Source organism: Phyllostomus discolor, chromosome 7 (assembly GCF_004126475.2).
Source record: "Phyllostomus discolor isolate MPI-MPIP mPhyDis1 chromosome 7, mPhyDis1.pri.v3, whole genome shotgun sequence".
Lineage (NCBI taxonomy): Eukaryota > Metazoa > Chordata > Mammalia > Chiroptera > Phyllostomidae > Phyllostomus > Phyllostomus discolor.
This window is the reverse complement of record NC_040909.2, coordinates 52,013,873-52,029,774: the sequence shown is the minus strand read 5'-3', so window position 1 is coordinate 52,029,774 and position 15,902 is coordinate 52,013,873. Positions and strand designations below refer to the sequence as shown.

At 40.0% G+C, this 15,902-nt stretch overlaps 1 protein-coding gene across 1 annotated transcript in view; it reads left to right on the top strand.

Moving 5' to 3' along the window:
* Positions 1-14,264, top strand: part of CFAP20DC (CFAP20 domain containing) — a 245,334-nt gene extending 231,070 nt beyond the window's left edge. The window contains 2 exon segments of the mRNA XM_036030972.1: positions 1,607-1,701; positions 13,705-14,264. Coding sequence (XP_035886865.1) covers positions 1,607-1,701; positions 13,705-13,874 — 265 coding nt within the window. The 3' untranslated portion in view covers positions 13,875-14,264.
* The last annotated feature ends 1,638 nt before the right edge of the window (positions 14,265-15,902 follow it).

Below are 15,902 nucleotides of genomic sequence, written 5' to 3'. Positions count from 1 at the left end.
TACTCTACAGACATGTAATCATACTATCACCCTTTATAATTTCAGCAGAATCCAGTTCTTACTTTGGTTTATCATTGCAAGTAAAGTCATACTATGGTCCTCATTGGTAATGAAGATGATAGTGGTCATAGCTGAAATTTATTGAGTGCAACTCTGCACCTAAGATCCATTCCAAATATTGTCCATCCTTTTTTAAAATTTAATCCTAACAACAAAACTCTGAGGTACTATTATCTCCTTTTTATAGATGTGAGGTTTACAATGTTAAGTGACTTCACCAAGTTCTTATGTTAGGAAATGCGAAGCCAGGATTGGCCTGAAGAGCCAGTGCTCATAGTCACTGGTTGGGACTATCTCCCATTATAGATAAAGACAGTGGGAAGTACAGAAATTTAGAAAGAAGTTGTTTAGTCATGAGGACATGGCTCCTGTTGAGAAGAATAAGGTAAACTACAGGGTACTATATCAATGCAAGAAATAGATCTCATGTTGGAAAATCCTTCACATTCTTCTACTTGCTCTCTTCCCCTGAAGAGGCACAGGAGTGAGCTTAGAGGTGAGAAAGGCTTGAAGTAAAATGCACAGTGACTCACGTCTTCTGGTTGTCACCCACTTGCATCACACCCACCCAGGTATCTACTAGAGGGAACAAGAGACTAGAAAAGAATGGATGAGGAAGGAAAGTCAAGAGATTAGGAGATGGGGTTGGAAGTTGGAGGAAGAGGGACAGAATGTAGAGAGGGTGCTCTGGAGTGGTTTTGTCCTCATTCATAATGGGAGAACTAAAGTAGTGAGTCACTCAAGGACCCAGCTCCCCTCACCCTTCCTTCTTTCAGCCTCTGCTGCTATATAGCCCCGAATTAATGCAGACCAACTGCCACCATTGTGGCTTCTCCATGATTGCCACAAGATTAATCTCTGCTTTGAATCACTATGTGGAATGTTGTCATTCATGACATGTGACATGTGACTTTGCTAGGCTTTCTTACCCAGAGATTCTAAGGAGATTTGTCTCTGATGCATTTCTTCTGAGTTATTGAAATAATTTTTATGCTACACTTTAATAACAATAAACTTTTGATAAGAATGTCATCTTTATTTAGTTGAGTATTTATTGAACAACTAAGACAATTCCCCATTTACAGTCATTTGACTTAGCGATTTTTCAACTTTACAATGAAACAAAAGCAGTATACATGATAAATTACATGAGATATTGAACACTTTGCTATAGGTTTTGTGTTAGATGATTTTGCCCAACTGTAGGCTAATGTAAGTATTCTGAGCACATTTAAGGTAGGCTAGGCTAAACTATGATGTTCAGTAGGTTAGTTGTATCAAATGCATTTTCAATTCACAGTATTTTTACCTTATGATGGGTTTATCAGGACGTAACCCCATGGTAGGCCAAGGAGCTCTGAAGTTAGTTAAGTGATTGACTCTATATTAACCAATTTGCAAAAGTGAACACTAATTTTTGAACATCGTATCTTTCTGAAATATGAAGGAGGAAAAATGTTTCTTTGTGGAAGCCCCAGGGAATTACAAATCCCCTGGGTAAAATCTGCACATGGAATTACAGATGTGTGTGTTCATTTCTTTTTAGGGACTGGTTAAATATGCTGAGCCCACCCATCATTCCTCCCAGTCAGCAGCCAGCAGAGCAGCATCAGGACTCTTCCAGAAGTCTGAGTGCCCAAGGTGGGAATATGAAAAATGCTTTGCATAAAAAATAGAAATAATTAACTATAAATAGAGACAATCAGTCGCTTTGAGATGCCACCATCTTCATTAAATGTTGATTGCTTAGGTTCACACACCCAACATAGGTAACCTGTATCTCATTTTATACAATGATAGCTTCTTTACAACTAAAAAGAATATGAGAGAAATTGTCCTTGTTCTTCTAAAGGTTAGTCACAGGACAAAACATAGTTTAAGGAGTAAGAAGAGCATGGCTTTAGTGTCAAACTGACCTTCATCTGAATTCTAGCTCTAACAATTTCTGCTGTGTGACCTGTGAGAATTTTGGTTATTGCATCTGTAAAGTAAGACTAATAATAGTGCCCACCTGAAAGTTTTTCACAAAGATTCAATGAGGTATACCATATACAAAGCACTTAGAATAGTATCTGCCAAATCCTAGCTGTTGGTATTATTATAAAGCAGACTCAATATTCTAATATCACTGAGATACATGTTTTTGTTGTTAATACACTGATACAGTGGAGACTTGGGGTTATTTTGGGGTGTGTTTTATTTTTTCAATTTTTAAAAAATATTTCAATTATAGTTGACATAAAGCAAAGGCTGGCACAGAGCTACGATAAGTAGTGGTAGCAATGGAAAAATTGGAAGGAAGCAGGAATGAGAATTTGCCTGAGGTTCCCTTTGTTGGTGAGAGCTGTAAAAATGAACCATTAGTTTCTGGTTGTGAACAGGGAACATGATTGGCAGGAGTATTGAAAGGAGGAATGGAAAAGAATCTCTGGTGGAAACAGAGGACTTGAGGTGGGGGAATGGGGATCTAAAGTGTATAATTAGAGTGACAAATAACCTCAGAGTGGGAATCTGAGGCAGTTTCTGAGTTGGATTTTGAAGATGGAAGCTCTATATCTGAGGTTAAAAAAAAACTGAAACCAATATAAATTGCTCCAAGAAAGGTGCCAGTTTTGGGGGAGTATTTTTTTCCTAGCTGCCCCAGGGAAAAAGTGGAACATCCATTTTTCTTCAGGTATGGATAATTCAGAGTGAAAGCTCATACATCTGAATTGTACATTTTGGCTGCCCAAGGGATAGAGATGTCTCTGTGATTTACTATCTGAAACAGATTATGCCCCTCAAATTGGGAATCTTTAGAGGTGTACATTTATAATTAGTTATGACAGAAAAATAGAATCTGGGCTGTCAGAAGGAGACTTTGCTGTGAGGGAACAAATAATACGTTATGTTAAGTGTCCTAAATAAGGCACAGGGATGGAGAGCATGGTCCATGAGCAAAGAAAGGCACCCAGGATATGCATTAGTGGTACACGGCTGAAAGGATGTCTGAAAGTTGCCGCCATTACAAAGTGATGTTTTGACACCAGGAGCTCAATTATGTTGAAGGTAAACAGAACTTCCACTGAGGAAAAATTAACAAATTAAATCGAGAAAACTATAAAAACGAAACGTTCTGGCTACAGTTAGCCAGATCTACCACCCCTTCAGCACACCACCCTAGATTTTTAGCAGTGGTCCCTTTCCCCTTTGCTCATATGTTTGGGTGGTTTGAGCTAATTAATACCATCAGAAACTAGTGTTTCTTATCTGGCTAATCTTTACATGTTATTGGCCTAGTTTTAAACAACATAGCACAGTCCATACTTACCAATATATCAAGATAGTATTTTCTTCTGTTCTTATAAAGCAGGGGTGCTCAACTTTTTGGCGTCTCTGGGCCACACTGGAAGAAGAGTTGTCTCGCGCCACATGTTAATACACAAACACTAACGAAAACTGATGAGCAAAAAAAAAGGTCCGTGCATAATTTTCATGATACCCAACACCACAGAAAAGCAAAAATGTCCTCACGTAATAACCCTAACTATGCAGCGGCCCTTTCAATAATCTTTTAAAATTGTTGAGCAGATCCCAAGTTTGTGATCACTAATATAGAAAATGTATATATCTTAGTAATAAAACTAAGTAATATTTTAAGTAAATTTACAATTTTGTGTTGGGCTGCATTCATAGCCATCCTGGGCCGAATGCGACTTGCAGGCCACAGGTTGGACAGCCCTGTAAAAGTGTTTGTCAAGGAAAAATAGTGGGTCCAGTTTATATCATCAGAAGGAGAAAGGAGGCTCAGTTGTAGGCAGTCTGGGACTCTTCCCGGGTTTCTCTTGTATGCCACCATTAATTTAGCACTTACTATATGCCAGACATTGCACTAAGTTGTTACACTTAGCCCTCACACAACACCATAAGGAAGATACTAATTGTGTGTAGTTGTTGTTTACAGCAAGGAAACTGAGGTCACCAAACTAGTCATTTGCAGAGCTGGAATTTGAACATAAGCAGCCTGGACCCAGAACCCAAGCACTGTTTTTGTACTATTTTGGTTTTGAACCACATTAATAGATTATTTGCTCAAAATAATCTATTTTGATTATTAAAAATAATAATCAAAATAATCTAAAAATTAATATGTATAAAACCAGGAATTGAAATATTATTCTTCTGTTAAAAATTCCTAATCAACAGGAAAAGCAAATTAAAATATCTTAAGAGCTCAGTAGCTAAGTTCTTTAAGGAAAAAAAAATCAGAGCTCTGGTCCCCTGTTTCAGCCCTGGACCTGCCTCCCCCTCCCTCCTAGGCTTGTCAGAGATGACAGGTGGCCACACTGCCTTTGTGGGAGGGGCTATGGCTGCAGTGACTGTGCTTGCCATTTCTAGGGCAAGGCAAAGGGCATGAGGAAATGGAAGAAGATCATCACTGGACTTCAGGACTGCCAGGCCTGGGTGTGTGCTGGTAGCCTATTATCTGAGAAAGTTGGTCTCTGTCACTTCACTATGTATGTTTTCTTCATAGTCTTCTCACAATTTGTAACTTGTGATTTGTTTACTTGTTTATTATTATTATGAGAAAGAGGGAAGAGGAGAGAAATGTTCAACTGGTCATGTCTTATCACAACCTTGAAAAACAAAGTAATTCATTGAAATCTGACTTTCAGATTTCTAATTCTGATTTTTCAGTATATTAGGTTTATTTCTAAAATTTAACAATGCAAGTATTAAACCATACATTTTAGCAGTTAAAACAGTTGTAGATCATGTTATGCAATGGCTCTTAAACTTTACTTATAAACAGTGAAAACTTTTCTTTCAAATGCAATTTCACATGGAATCCCAAAGTACAAAGGAGCTAAATGTAGAACTGCTCTGGCTGAAGGGGGAGTCACGGTCTCAGAAACCTGCCCAGGGCCCTGATGAACCAGTTAAAGACACTGATGTAGCCCCACCCTTCCTTCTGACCTTGTCCAAGGACACATGTCAGAGCCCAAGCTAGACTCAGGACCCAGGCTTCCCCACAGCAGTGCCTTTCTGCACAACCATTGCACTGGGGCGTGAGGGCCGTTCTGAAGGCTGGTTCACGGGGAACGAGCTCTCCTGTCTTTGGACTTCTGGGCTAAAACAATAATAACTAATGTTTATTTCATCTGCCTGAGACCCAGGCCTACAAGTGCACTTTAATTCTCTGAATAGCCTGCTAAGCATAGGCGCTGTTATTACCCATTTACACACGCAACACTGGGACTCAAAGCAAACAAGTGATGTGCTTCACCGCCACCCCTGCAGTGGGAGACACAACTGTGCTTATAAACCGCAGGCAAGGTTGGCCTCACCCAGACAAAATTCTAGAAAACTTGGCCTGGGCCATACAGAAGTGAGTGCCTGTGTTACACCTAGCCTTTGAGTCCCTACTTTATTGAGTACAAGTTTGTCACAGCCACAGTTTTTGCTCAGCCAGAATTTCTCAAAGTATATAAATGCTTCCTTAAAGTGAATGGCCTGGGGAGCCGACCAGCCAGCAGGAAAAGCCTTGTGCTCCACGCCATTCACCTGGACAGAGAAATGGACAGCTCTTCACAGTTCCTCCTGGGCCATAATGTACTGTGAATATCAATTACCATGGGCACAGGTGTGCTTAACACTTACTAAAAATGTGTTTTCCTGGAGCTCAGGCTAAATGTAAAAATGGGGAGTTAAGATTTCAGAACTTACTCAAGACTACCAAACTGACCTTTTGAAAGTGAACCAGACTTGGCTTGAAAAATAGTTGTCAATTTGTTTTTGACATTTGCTCCTTTACAGATATGACCCTTAAATTATTCATGCTTACCAGCTCCAAAATGAATAATAATGACTCCCTCTTCAGGCATGCAGTCTCTCTCTCTCCAGTTTACATAGATCTTGACTAAGAAAGCCATTCTAAAGGGCCTTCAGTGTTACCAGCCTCATGTTGTACCTTTTGTTTGGCAAAGCCTGTAGGATACTGCTTTGTGAACATTGACTAATTTCACACAAACATAAACAGGTAATGGATGCTTATTTTATAGATGTAATATCTAAATTACTAATTAAGAATTTACAGAAATCCAATGGCTGCTCACAGCCAACCAGAGAGGGGGGAGTCTGGCCACCCGCCCTGGCGCCATCAGAGGAATGCTTTCACAGGCCTGGGTCACACTGCACAATTTTTTGACATTTTTGCTGAGTCTAAAGCAGTCTTCTAAAATCTGTTTTATTAGTTACTTCAACCAACACTATGTTTCATTGGAACAACTCTGGTACCCTCTGTGGCACCTAGGACATAGTAAACATCCCGGTCAGTATTGGATGAGTCAGGGGATGAAGCTTCTGCCCATGGGAACTGAAGATGATTTGGTTCACTCTTTGTATTTTCCCTGTGTTCTTGAAGATTTAAGATGCAAGGAGGCCTTCCCCCCAAAAAAAAAATAATTGGTGATTAAAAGTAATGATAGAAGTCAGCATTAATAAAGCAGTGTTAGTAAAGAGCCCACCAATGTGCCTAGAGGTAGGTAGGTCAAGTTTTTTCTGTGCATTGCCTCACAATGACTAGTCCCAGCACTCCCAGGTGTGGGGGCTATGTTGGCCTCCCCACCTTACAGGTGAGGTTAAGGTCCCAGCCGGCACAGACCCATTGAATGTGGAACAGGATGCAGATCCAGGCCAGTTTCCACCCCTCACCCCTGCGCTGCTGTAGGAGCATAGAGTTCCACTTTAGAGGTCGTAAGAACTGCGTAGCGGACATGTCCCTGCAATTTCTTTAATTAGAGAGTTCTCTTTTTTGAAGATTTTCTGGTAAAAATGTACTTTCTTTAGTATTCCTCTTTAGACCCACTCCAACTCAGCTTGTAGAATGATTCATTAGTATTATGACCATTCTTGAATCCAGAATCCCTGGCCTGCCCTTCCTCTTGAGGTAGTGTTGGTCTTTTGTTCTCTTATTAATCTTGGGCAAGAGATATTTTTTCTTATGAGGCTGGCAGGGTCCTCAGGGGTGTCTACCTAGCAGATAAGTGAAACCTGGGGAAACGGGGGGAGTGAAACAACTCTCACTAATATAAAGAGATGCCTTCTTTTCCAGGGGACTAAGCAGCAAACCTTCCAGCCAGAGAAGTAAACCACATTGCTGGTGTCTGGGGGCCCTTGCCCTGTGGAACCACAGCCCACCTACTTAACATCCCAAATGCACCCAGAAGGGGTCTTGGCCCAGGGTGTGGTCCAGCATGCCTTGCTGGGACTGGAGTGCATTTCCTCCCTCTGCAAGTGGCCACCTTGCCTAAAACCAGGCCCTTCAGGCTCTATGGGTTCTGTAGGCTTCCAAGCCCGTAGTCTGGCTGGGGACCTTTCCTTAGGTGAGATAAAACACATTCAGAGTTGAAAGCTACACATTTGTCTTGTGGGTTTTTTCCAGCTTTTCTGAGACATTATTGCACATGACGTTGTGTGAGTTTAAGCTGTACAACACGATGATTTGATACACTGTGCACATTTACAAGTGGAAACACCCAGAAAGAATGAAATTGAAGTTTACTCCTAATTAATCATCTAATCCTTCCACGTGTCAACTTTAAATGGCACTTTCTAAGTAAAATACAGCCACTGGTTTTACAAAAGGGGTAATGTACTTATTTCCCAAATGAAATATGAAACTGTAATCATAGCATGTTATTTGCCTTCCAAAAACAATATAGCTTTCTAAAGGAAGAAAGTATCTTTTCATTCTTTTTATTCCATTGTTGATCATTTATCTTTCTCCCATTTGAGTGAAAGTATTTGCTGAAAACCAAAATTCAGCAGTTCTCGGTGGACTTTCTCAGGTTTTAGTGCAAGTTAATCTGGCCCTCCTGTGGAGATATGTTGGTTGTAGAGTTTGCAAGCACCTGGTTCTCAGCAGAATCTTATCTAAAATGTCAATCTTTATTGATCCTAAGGCTGACTATTCCCAATGGTGATCACTCGCCTTTGCATTGTTTAAACCAATAGGGTATTAGTATGCACATAAAAACCAGTCAAATCGGTTCTAAGATCTATAAAAGAGAAATGCATTAACTCGTTTTAAAAAAAATTCTAGATAGCAGTGTCAGAGAATCAAAATCAAGTACAGTGTCTTGATTCAGAGAATTTAAAATCTGATAAACTGGTACCACATCATTTATTTTCAAGCTTGAAGACTTAGCTTGTGTAATCTAGGTTTTCTATTACCTACACTTAAAACACACTGAATTAGATAATTAAGCATTTGTATTCATTGACTTCAAAGGTGACCTGGAGGGAGTATTTGCCTGATCTGCCCCCACCAACCCAAAGGACCAGGGTTGCTGTGTTTGGTCTGGCTCACTGGTTCTTCTCCTGTTATTGCCACTAACCAGTTCCAATGTGGGTGAAGCTGAAAGTTTGTAAATAGATTATTATCTGAAAGGAAATTTTATTTCAGTCAAATATAGCTTTATTATGTGAAGAAGAGTAAAAAGGTAATTTGACCTCTGACCAGATGCTCTTAGTCTCGTAGGAGAGAATGGTTTATTTGGTTAAATTGTCCTTTAGAGTTTCTGTACCAATCTTTCAATGGAGCACTTTCACATCAGGAGAAAACAAACACTGCACTGTCCAAGAATGTGACTGAAAATTACCCCATACCCAGGCACAATCATTACTTTCAAACACTTCCCTTGCTTGACATCATAGTGGTAATTCTTAATATATTATATTTCATTACATAGGGATTACGATGGCAAAATGATGTAAGTTGGAGGCTTTGAAAATTAAGTTATAATGAAAAAAAACCTTTTCTGTAAGTTTAAAGCACTTATTTCAGTGTAAAATTATACATCATGTCACCCCAATTTTTGTACAACTGTCATTGTTGGCAGAGTTTTAAAATACATCCACATAAGGCTTATTACTAAAACCCACAAAACCTGCTTAACCCCATGGTTGTAATGCACAAGGCCCAGTTCTGCACTGGTCTGTATGGGAACCGATGCATTTCTGTGGCAGTTACTGCTTCAGGTCCATATGGTGCTGTGTAGCAGAGCCTCTACTTCCCTCCCTTGGCAGGTCCGTCAGGTGGATAGAGACCCTTGCCTCATTACAATGGTTACTGTCATCTTGAAAGATTCCTGACTGGTTGTAAAAACCATTGAGTTTCTAATTGAATAGCATCACTTCAAACTAATCTTTTTGGAAAGTAGAGGCACAGAATGCATAGCATCTCTTATGCTACAGAGGTCAGAATTTCCCACAGTGTGTGGATGGCACAAAAACAAGATGTCCAGTAGTAGATCTCTAAGTTTACCTCATAGTCAAGCGGTGGTACATGGGTTGAACCATTACACAATGATGGAAAAAATTAATTTTACTTTTTGAAAAACATGATTTTTGGTATAAAATGGTTTTTATTTAAAGATTAATTCATCACTTTGTCCTATATAAAACTAGTTGGGTTTCATTCAAACCAACTATTTTTTTGGTAGGTACAAAATCAAACAAATAATAGTTTTGGGGTAGGGAATAAGGTATAAGACCATAATCCACTTGTTGACTAACTCAAATATTACGTTTTTCATGATGATGATGATAACAACTAATTTGTAAATACTATTGTATATGTGTGTTATTCTTTATTTATTTAGCTTCTCATACATACTCTAACAGGCACTATTACTATCCTCACTGTAAATATGAGGAAACAGATGCTCTGAGTAGTGAGTTTCCCCACGTCCCACAGCTGGGAAGAGGTAGAAGTAGGATCGAGACCGGATCTGTGTGACTCCATTGCCGAATGTCATGTTGCTTATCTCTGTGATGCCTCTTCTCGTTCTTTAAGCTTTATCAATGCATGAGTGCTGTTTTGAGTTACTAAAAACATTGTAGCCTGTAGTTCATGGTTTATTTATTGTTATCCTTAATAGTAAAAGTAATGATCATTTATTGAAAACTACTGAGAGCACTATGCTATGCATATTATCCAGTGTCTAATTGATTTAGTCTTCCACCATGAAGACTTGAAATAAGGCATTTGTATTCCCATTTTATAAGTGAAGCAAATGAAGGTCCAGTGAGGAGAAATAACCTGTATACCTGCCTAAAATTATTTCAGGGTAGAAAGCAGCAGAGTCTCCCTCCCTAGCCCCCAGGTTTGTTGAATCATACAGCCCAGGGACACTCTCCACCTCCTGCAGTTGCAGCTCCCAGTTTAACTCCTGGTGCCATTCGTAGCTGCTTTTGCTTTGTGTGCACCTGTCACATCTGCAACCAGACTGCTCAGTCACATAGCAGGCACACAATAGTTATCAGTAAACTGATTTGTTCTGTTCTCTGAAGTACCCCAAATATGAAAGAGTTGATAGACTGAATATGTGAAAGTAAAAGACATGCGCACTCTCCTTTGATGTACAGAAGTGACCTAAAAGGGTCATCTTCCATATAAACAGTCACTTGAACATTTCCAACCTCTCCCACTTAGATGAAGCAGGTGGAGGCAGGGCCCTGGGGACTACTCTTACGGTAACAACAGAAAATGAAGGAAAGGCAGTCTGCCTTCTCTGAGCTCCTGTTCTTAATAAGAAACTATACAGGGTGCTCAGGTCAGCTACCACTAGCATTGTGCCCATTAGCTAAGTCCTGTCATACTTCAAAGACATAAGCCACTGCAGCCAAAAGTCACAGAAACTCATCAAAGGTATCACAGGGATCACTGGAGCTGGTCCCCTGCCCTATGCAGGGTTCTTCTACAAAATTTCCTTACAGATGGTGGCCCCAGCCCCTGCTTCACCCTCCCTGGGAGTCCACATTCCATTTTCTGGTCAGCTGGAATGTTTAGAAATTCTTCCTTGTGCTGAGTCAAATTCTTTCTTCTTATAACTTTCACTCAGCGATCTATTGCTTTCCCCTGGAACCCCACAGAGTCTTCTTAATTTCTTCCTCATTTGCCACCCTTACATACTTGAAGCCAGAGGGCTGCTGTTACCTCCATCATGCCATCTCTTTTTCTGGATTTAGTAAGGCCAGTTCTTCAGATTAATTGAGCTATTGCCTCTGCTCTACCCTGTGGACTGTCTCATCTTTGTCAGTGGTTTTTGAAACATGGACAAATCAAATTTCTTTTTTTCCAAGCTGTTCTTTTTTTAAATGTAGGACACCTTTACAATTTTTTAACTGTAATTCTATGCTTAAATTCCTGTAATATAATAGCTCCCAATTAAATGTTACAACTTCCTTCTTAATAAAAACTGCAGCCAGTATAGTCAAAAGAGCACTGAATTGAGAACCCAAGTTCAATCCCTCTAACTTACTAAGTGACCTCACATGAGATATCTAACTTTGCAGACCCTGGTTCTTCATTCATAAGTTGGACACAATAATCCCTATTTCACAGGATCGGGAGGGTCAAGTAAGCTACTGCATGAAAAAAGTGCTTTCTAAACCAGTGAGGGCTTCTACCCAGATGTTAGTGAGTGAGGTAGACATAATCATTCCTCTGTTACACTCCATTTTTAAGGACTGCTGGATCTAGATGCACAAGAGAGTCTGCTGATTTCATGTTTCACCTGGGTCCCTGCGCACTTTTCCAAACAAAGCCATTTCTTATACCATCATGTCCCCAACACCTAGCGGGGAACAGTCACGTTAAACATTTTGGGTGGATGGCAGAAGGATGGGCAGAGGAATGGCTGTGGTACAGTTTCAGAGCCCACTCACCATCTTGCTCCACTTCCTTGGACCTCACTCCATTTTGTCACTGTGCTGATGATGTCATGCACCCACTTGATCTGATTTGCAGGGGAGAGAAAATGAAAGTCCCACTGTTATCACCACCTTCCTTGCTCTGGGCAGTGACTCAAGATCACAAGCTTTGTTTCACAATCATTTATTCACCCTTTCAAAAAAAATTCAGGATTACATGCCAGCCCTGTCCCATGCCCTTCATCCTCCCAAAACTGACCCTAGTGAGCTCATGACCCAAAAGTTTGGTATCTTCGGACCTTAGCAGCCTATGCTAAGGAAGACAGAGGAGTGCTGTCTTAATCAGCCCTTCCTTCCTGAGCCTGATCTGATTTTCTCCAGAGCAGGGAGGTCTTGCCCTCCCAGCCTCTGAATTCCTAGTACAGGGATTTTCAGAAGTACTCAGAAGGCACTCTCCAATGATTGCATCAAGTACCCAAGCACATAGTACAACACTGGGCACACATAAGGTGCACAGGAAGCATCTTTGTAAAACAGTTGGTTTTTTTTCATTCCATGCCATTTGTTGGAAACCAGCCAGACCTTGCTAATAACTTAGGCAGTAGGAGCTCTCCTCACCAAGACCGTCTAAAATGGCTGTCACAGAAGCAACAACAAAGAAGTCCACAAGCCACATTCATGTTCCCAGCAAACTGGACAGACCTTCCTACCTCCAGTGAAATTACAGATCACCTGACATTTGTTTTCCATATGTGTTCTATGCTTTATGTATCTTATTTATATTTCGAAACATTTTATTTATTTCTTTAATTTTTATTGAATTTATTGTATGACATTGATTTATAAAGTTATATAGGTTCAGGTATACAATTTTATAATACATCATCTGTACATTGTATTGTATGTTCTAATATTTATTTTAATTCATGTTTATTTGGTAGTCTTCTAAGAATGTATGACTGGGGATTGAGTTCTTTGTTAGGTCATTGAATTCACATTGTTTGCATTTTCACATGCCCATGAAGAAGTCTAGACTTGTGGTCTTTAAACCTTGAATCTTTCTCAAGTTCCCTAACTCTAACTAACATAACCCTTAGTCTTTTGTCCTTTCCCTTTCCCCTCCCTGCACAGTCTCCACACTCCATTTTCTTTTTTCTTTTTTATTGTTCAATACAGTTGTCCCCATTCTCCTCCATTACTCTCCCCCGCCCTACCCACCCCCATCCCACATTGATTCCTCCCCCACGGTTGTCCTTGTCCATGGTCCTTCAACACATTCCTTGATGATCCTTCCCCTTCTTTCACACCATTATCCCCCGCCCCTCTGGGTTACTGTCAGTTTGTTCTTTATTTCCATGTCTCCAATTATATTTGCTTGCTTGCTTGTTTTATTGATTAGGTTCCACTTATAGGCGAGATCATATGGTATTTGTCTTTCACTGCCTGGCTTATTCACTTAGCATAATGCTTTCCAGTTCCATCCATGCTGTTGGGAAGGGTAGGAGCTCCCTTCTTTCTTTCTGCTGCATAGAATTCCATTGTGTAAATGTACCATAGTTTTTTGATCCATTCATTTACTGATCGGCACTTAGATTACTCCCAGCACTTGGCTATTATAAGTTGTGCTGCTATGAACATTGGGTGCATTGGTTCTTTTGAATTAGTATTCAGGATTTTGGGGGGTATAATCCCAACAGTGAATTTTCCAGGCACACTCAGTTTTTTCTTATCCTTTGTACCAAAGCTGGCCCTGTGACTGCCATCTCTTCTCTGACTGAAACTGCATAGTCTCATCATGTCTGTAGCACTCCTTCATTCCAGCATCAACACTTTGCCCACATGCACTATCCAGGGATGGATGGTGATTCCTTCTTCTCTGCCCTTCTGATGTTTAGAAATTTCAGGCCAGGCCAGTAGCTAACATGTCTGTGGTTCCCCTTCCCACAGGTGAAGAGGAATTGAGTGTGGAAGAGGACGAGGAAGTGCTGACTCTTCTGTATGACCCATGTCTGAACTGTTACTTTGATCCCCATACTGGAAATATTATGAATTGGTGTAATCCTCCTTCCAGGGCAAAGAATGGCCATCCCCCAGGTGGAGCAGGTCAGCAATTCTGACTCTGTTGACACCACAATGTGTGTGCCAGGCAGCAGACTCGCAGAATCAAAGCAACTGAGAGAGGTGAATTTCATTTGTAAATAATGTTCAATGTCAAGAATACCTACATTCTTTTGTAGACATGTGTGACTTTTTGGAACTGAAAAGGAATTAATACACAGACAAGATTTTAGGACTCTGAGTTGGTTCTTATTTTGGTTTTCATCCTACATATAATTTTATTTCATATAATTTTATGTAAACAAATTAAGAGCTATTCAAAATTTTTGCAGTGTTACTCTGTAAATGATGGCTTGGTATACAGAAATATATTCTTGTTAAAGATAATCTGGGTACCTTTTATTTTATTACCTATTTGTATTAAAAATAAAGTATGATGGTCAGAAGAATACTTTTTAAACTGCGTTCTTTTTATTTACCCCCACTTTCTTTACCATAATATTCTGAAGTGATATTCACCTTTTCTTAGATTCTTAGAATCCTCTTCTAAGAATGGTGAGAGGTCAGACTTTATGATCACATTTTATTGGCACTGGCCCTGTTCTTTCCATTTCATTATAGTTCATCCAGAGATTGACCAAGATCACAACACTGTTCATCACTTAAGTTGCTTAGCACTGTGTCTTGCTTTCTTTTTTTTTTTTTTAACCAATTATCTCTGAATTTTAATAATGTGATCCAAACCTAGCTCCATGATCCAGAGTTAACAAGAAGGCAGCCATTTAAACACCCGGACACCTCACCACTTCTCTAACTTGGGCCTCGAGAACTCAGGGAGGCTTCCCTTGGTCTTCAGGGTTTTGTCACTAAAACTCTCCATGCTGCACTCGAGAAGACGGTCTTGAATTGTATGCCAAGTATATTGATATTGAGCTCAAGGAAGTACTTATTATATTAGTTGGCATATTTTGTTATTTAATAAAGATTTTTATAAAGAAGAGTACCATTGGAAATGAAAAATTACTGGTGCACAGTTGGGTTTAATGGCAGTACTATAATTTTATTTAATGCTGTTTGAGAGAGGAAGTAAGAGCTCCTTTTTGCAGGGGAGATTTGGGCTCCTATTCAAAGGATCATACATTATTTAGAACCATGTTTATGTGCAATAAGCTTTTAATCTTATTGTTCACAAAGTCTATTTTTGTTATGAATTTCTCCCCAAGATCTATATACTTACAAAATGCAAATAACTCACTGAAGCTTCAGAAAGCATGTGGAATGATAAAACAGTGAGTTATCTTCATTATGACCTTGAAGGTTGGAGTAAGGCTTAGGAGGGCCTTGTTCCTGCTTTAGTCAATCTTGGAAACATCCACATAAATAGGGGAGTCGATTAGAAATCTGTCCTAAATGAGGTGTGTAGTTACAAACATCAAAAACATAAGCTGGAAAAAAGCTTAAGGATATATGAGTGCCTAGTAAAACCCAAAACAAAATGCTATATAGCCTCTGAACAGATTCGAGCTAGGACAAGAAAACTATAGAAAACTGAATTGCAAGCAACATGCACCCTTGATCCTAGAATTCAAAGACTTGTTAAATGATCAGACCCAGGAGGCACAGGAATCAGGGAAGCTCCAGGGATCCTGTAATAGGAACCAAAATTTTCTCCTGATATAGTCACCAAAATGACAGCACCATCTTTTTCTGCCTGAGTCTCTGCTCAGGGAGCAAGAAGCTAGTAGGCTTGACTTGTTGGTTATTCCCAGCCCGTATGGAATGGGAGTGAGTAGTCCCCAATGGAGAAGCGGATGCTGTTACAAAATGGAGAGGGATGCCAAGCAGGCAGAAATGACAGATGTCTGCCCTGGGAATCTAGACGCATTACCTCTGATTCATGTTACTGATCTCTTCTCCTTCTCCCTTCTCTTCTCTTTTCTCTCTCTCCCTCTCTCCCCCTCTCCCTCTCCCCACGACTAACTTTCTCAGCTACTTGTCCACCTGCCAGAACACTCAGCCATTTCACAGCCCACACATCCAATCATACAGAAATAGTAGCTCTCAATTTCAGTTTAAAAATCCAGACT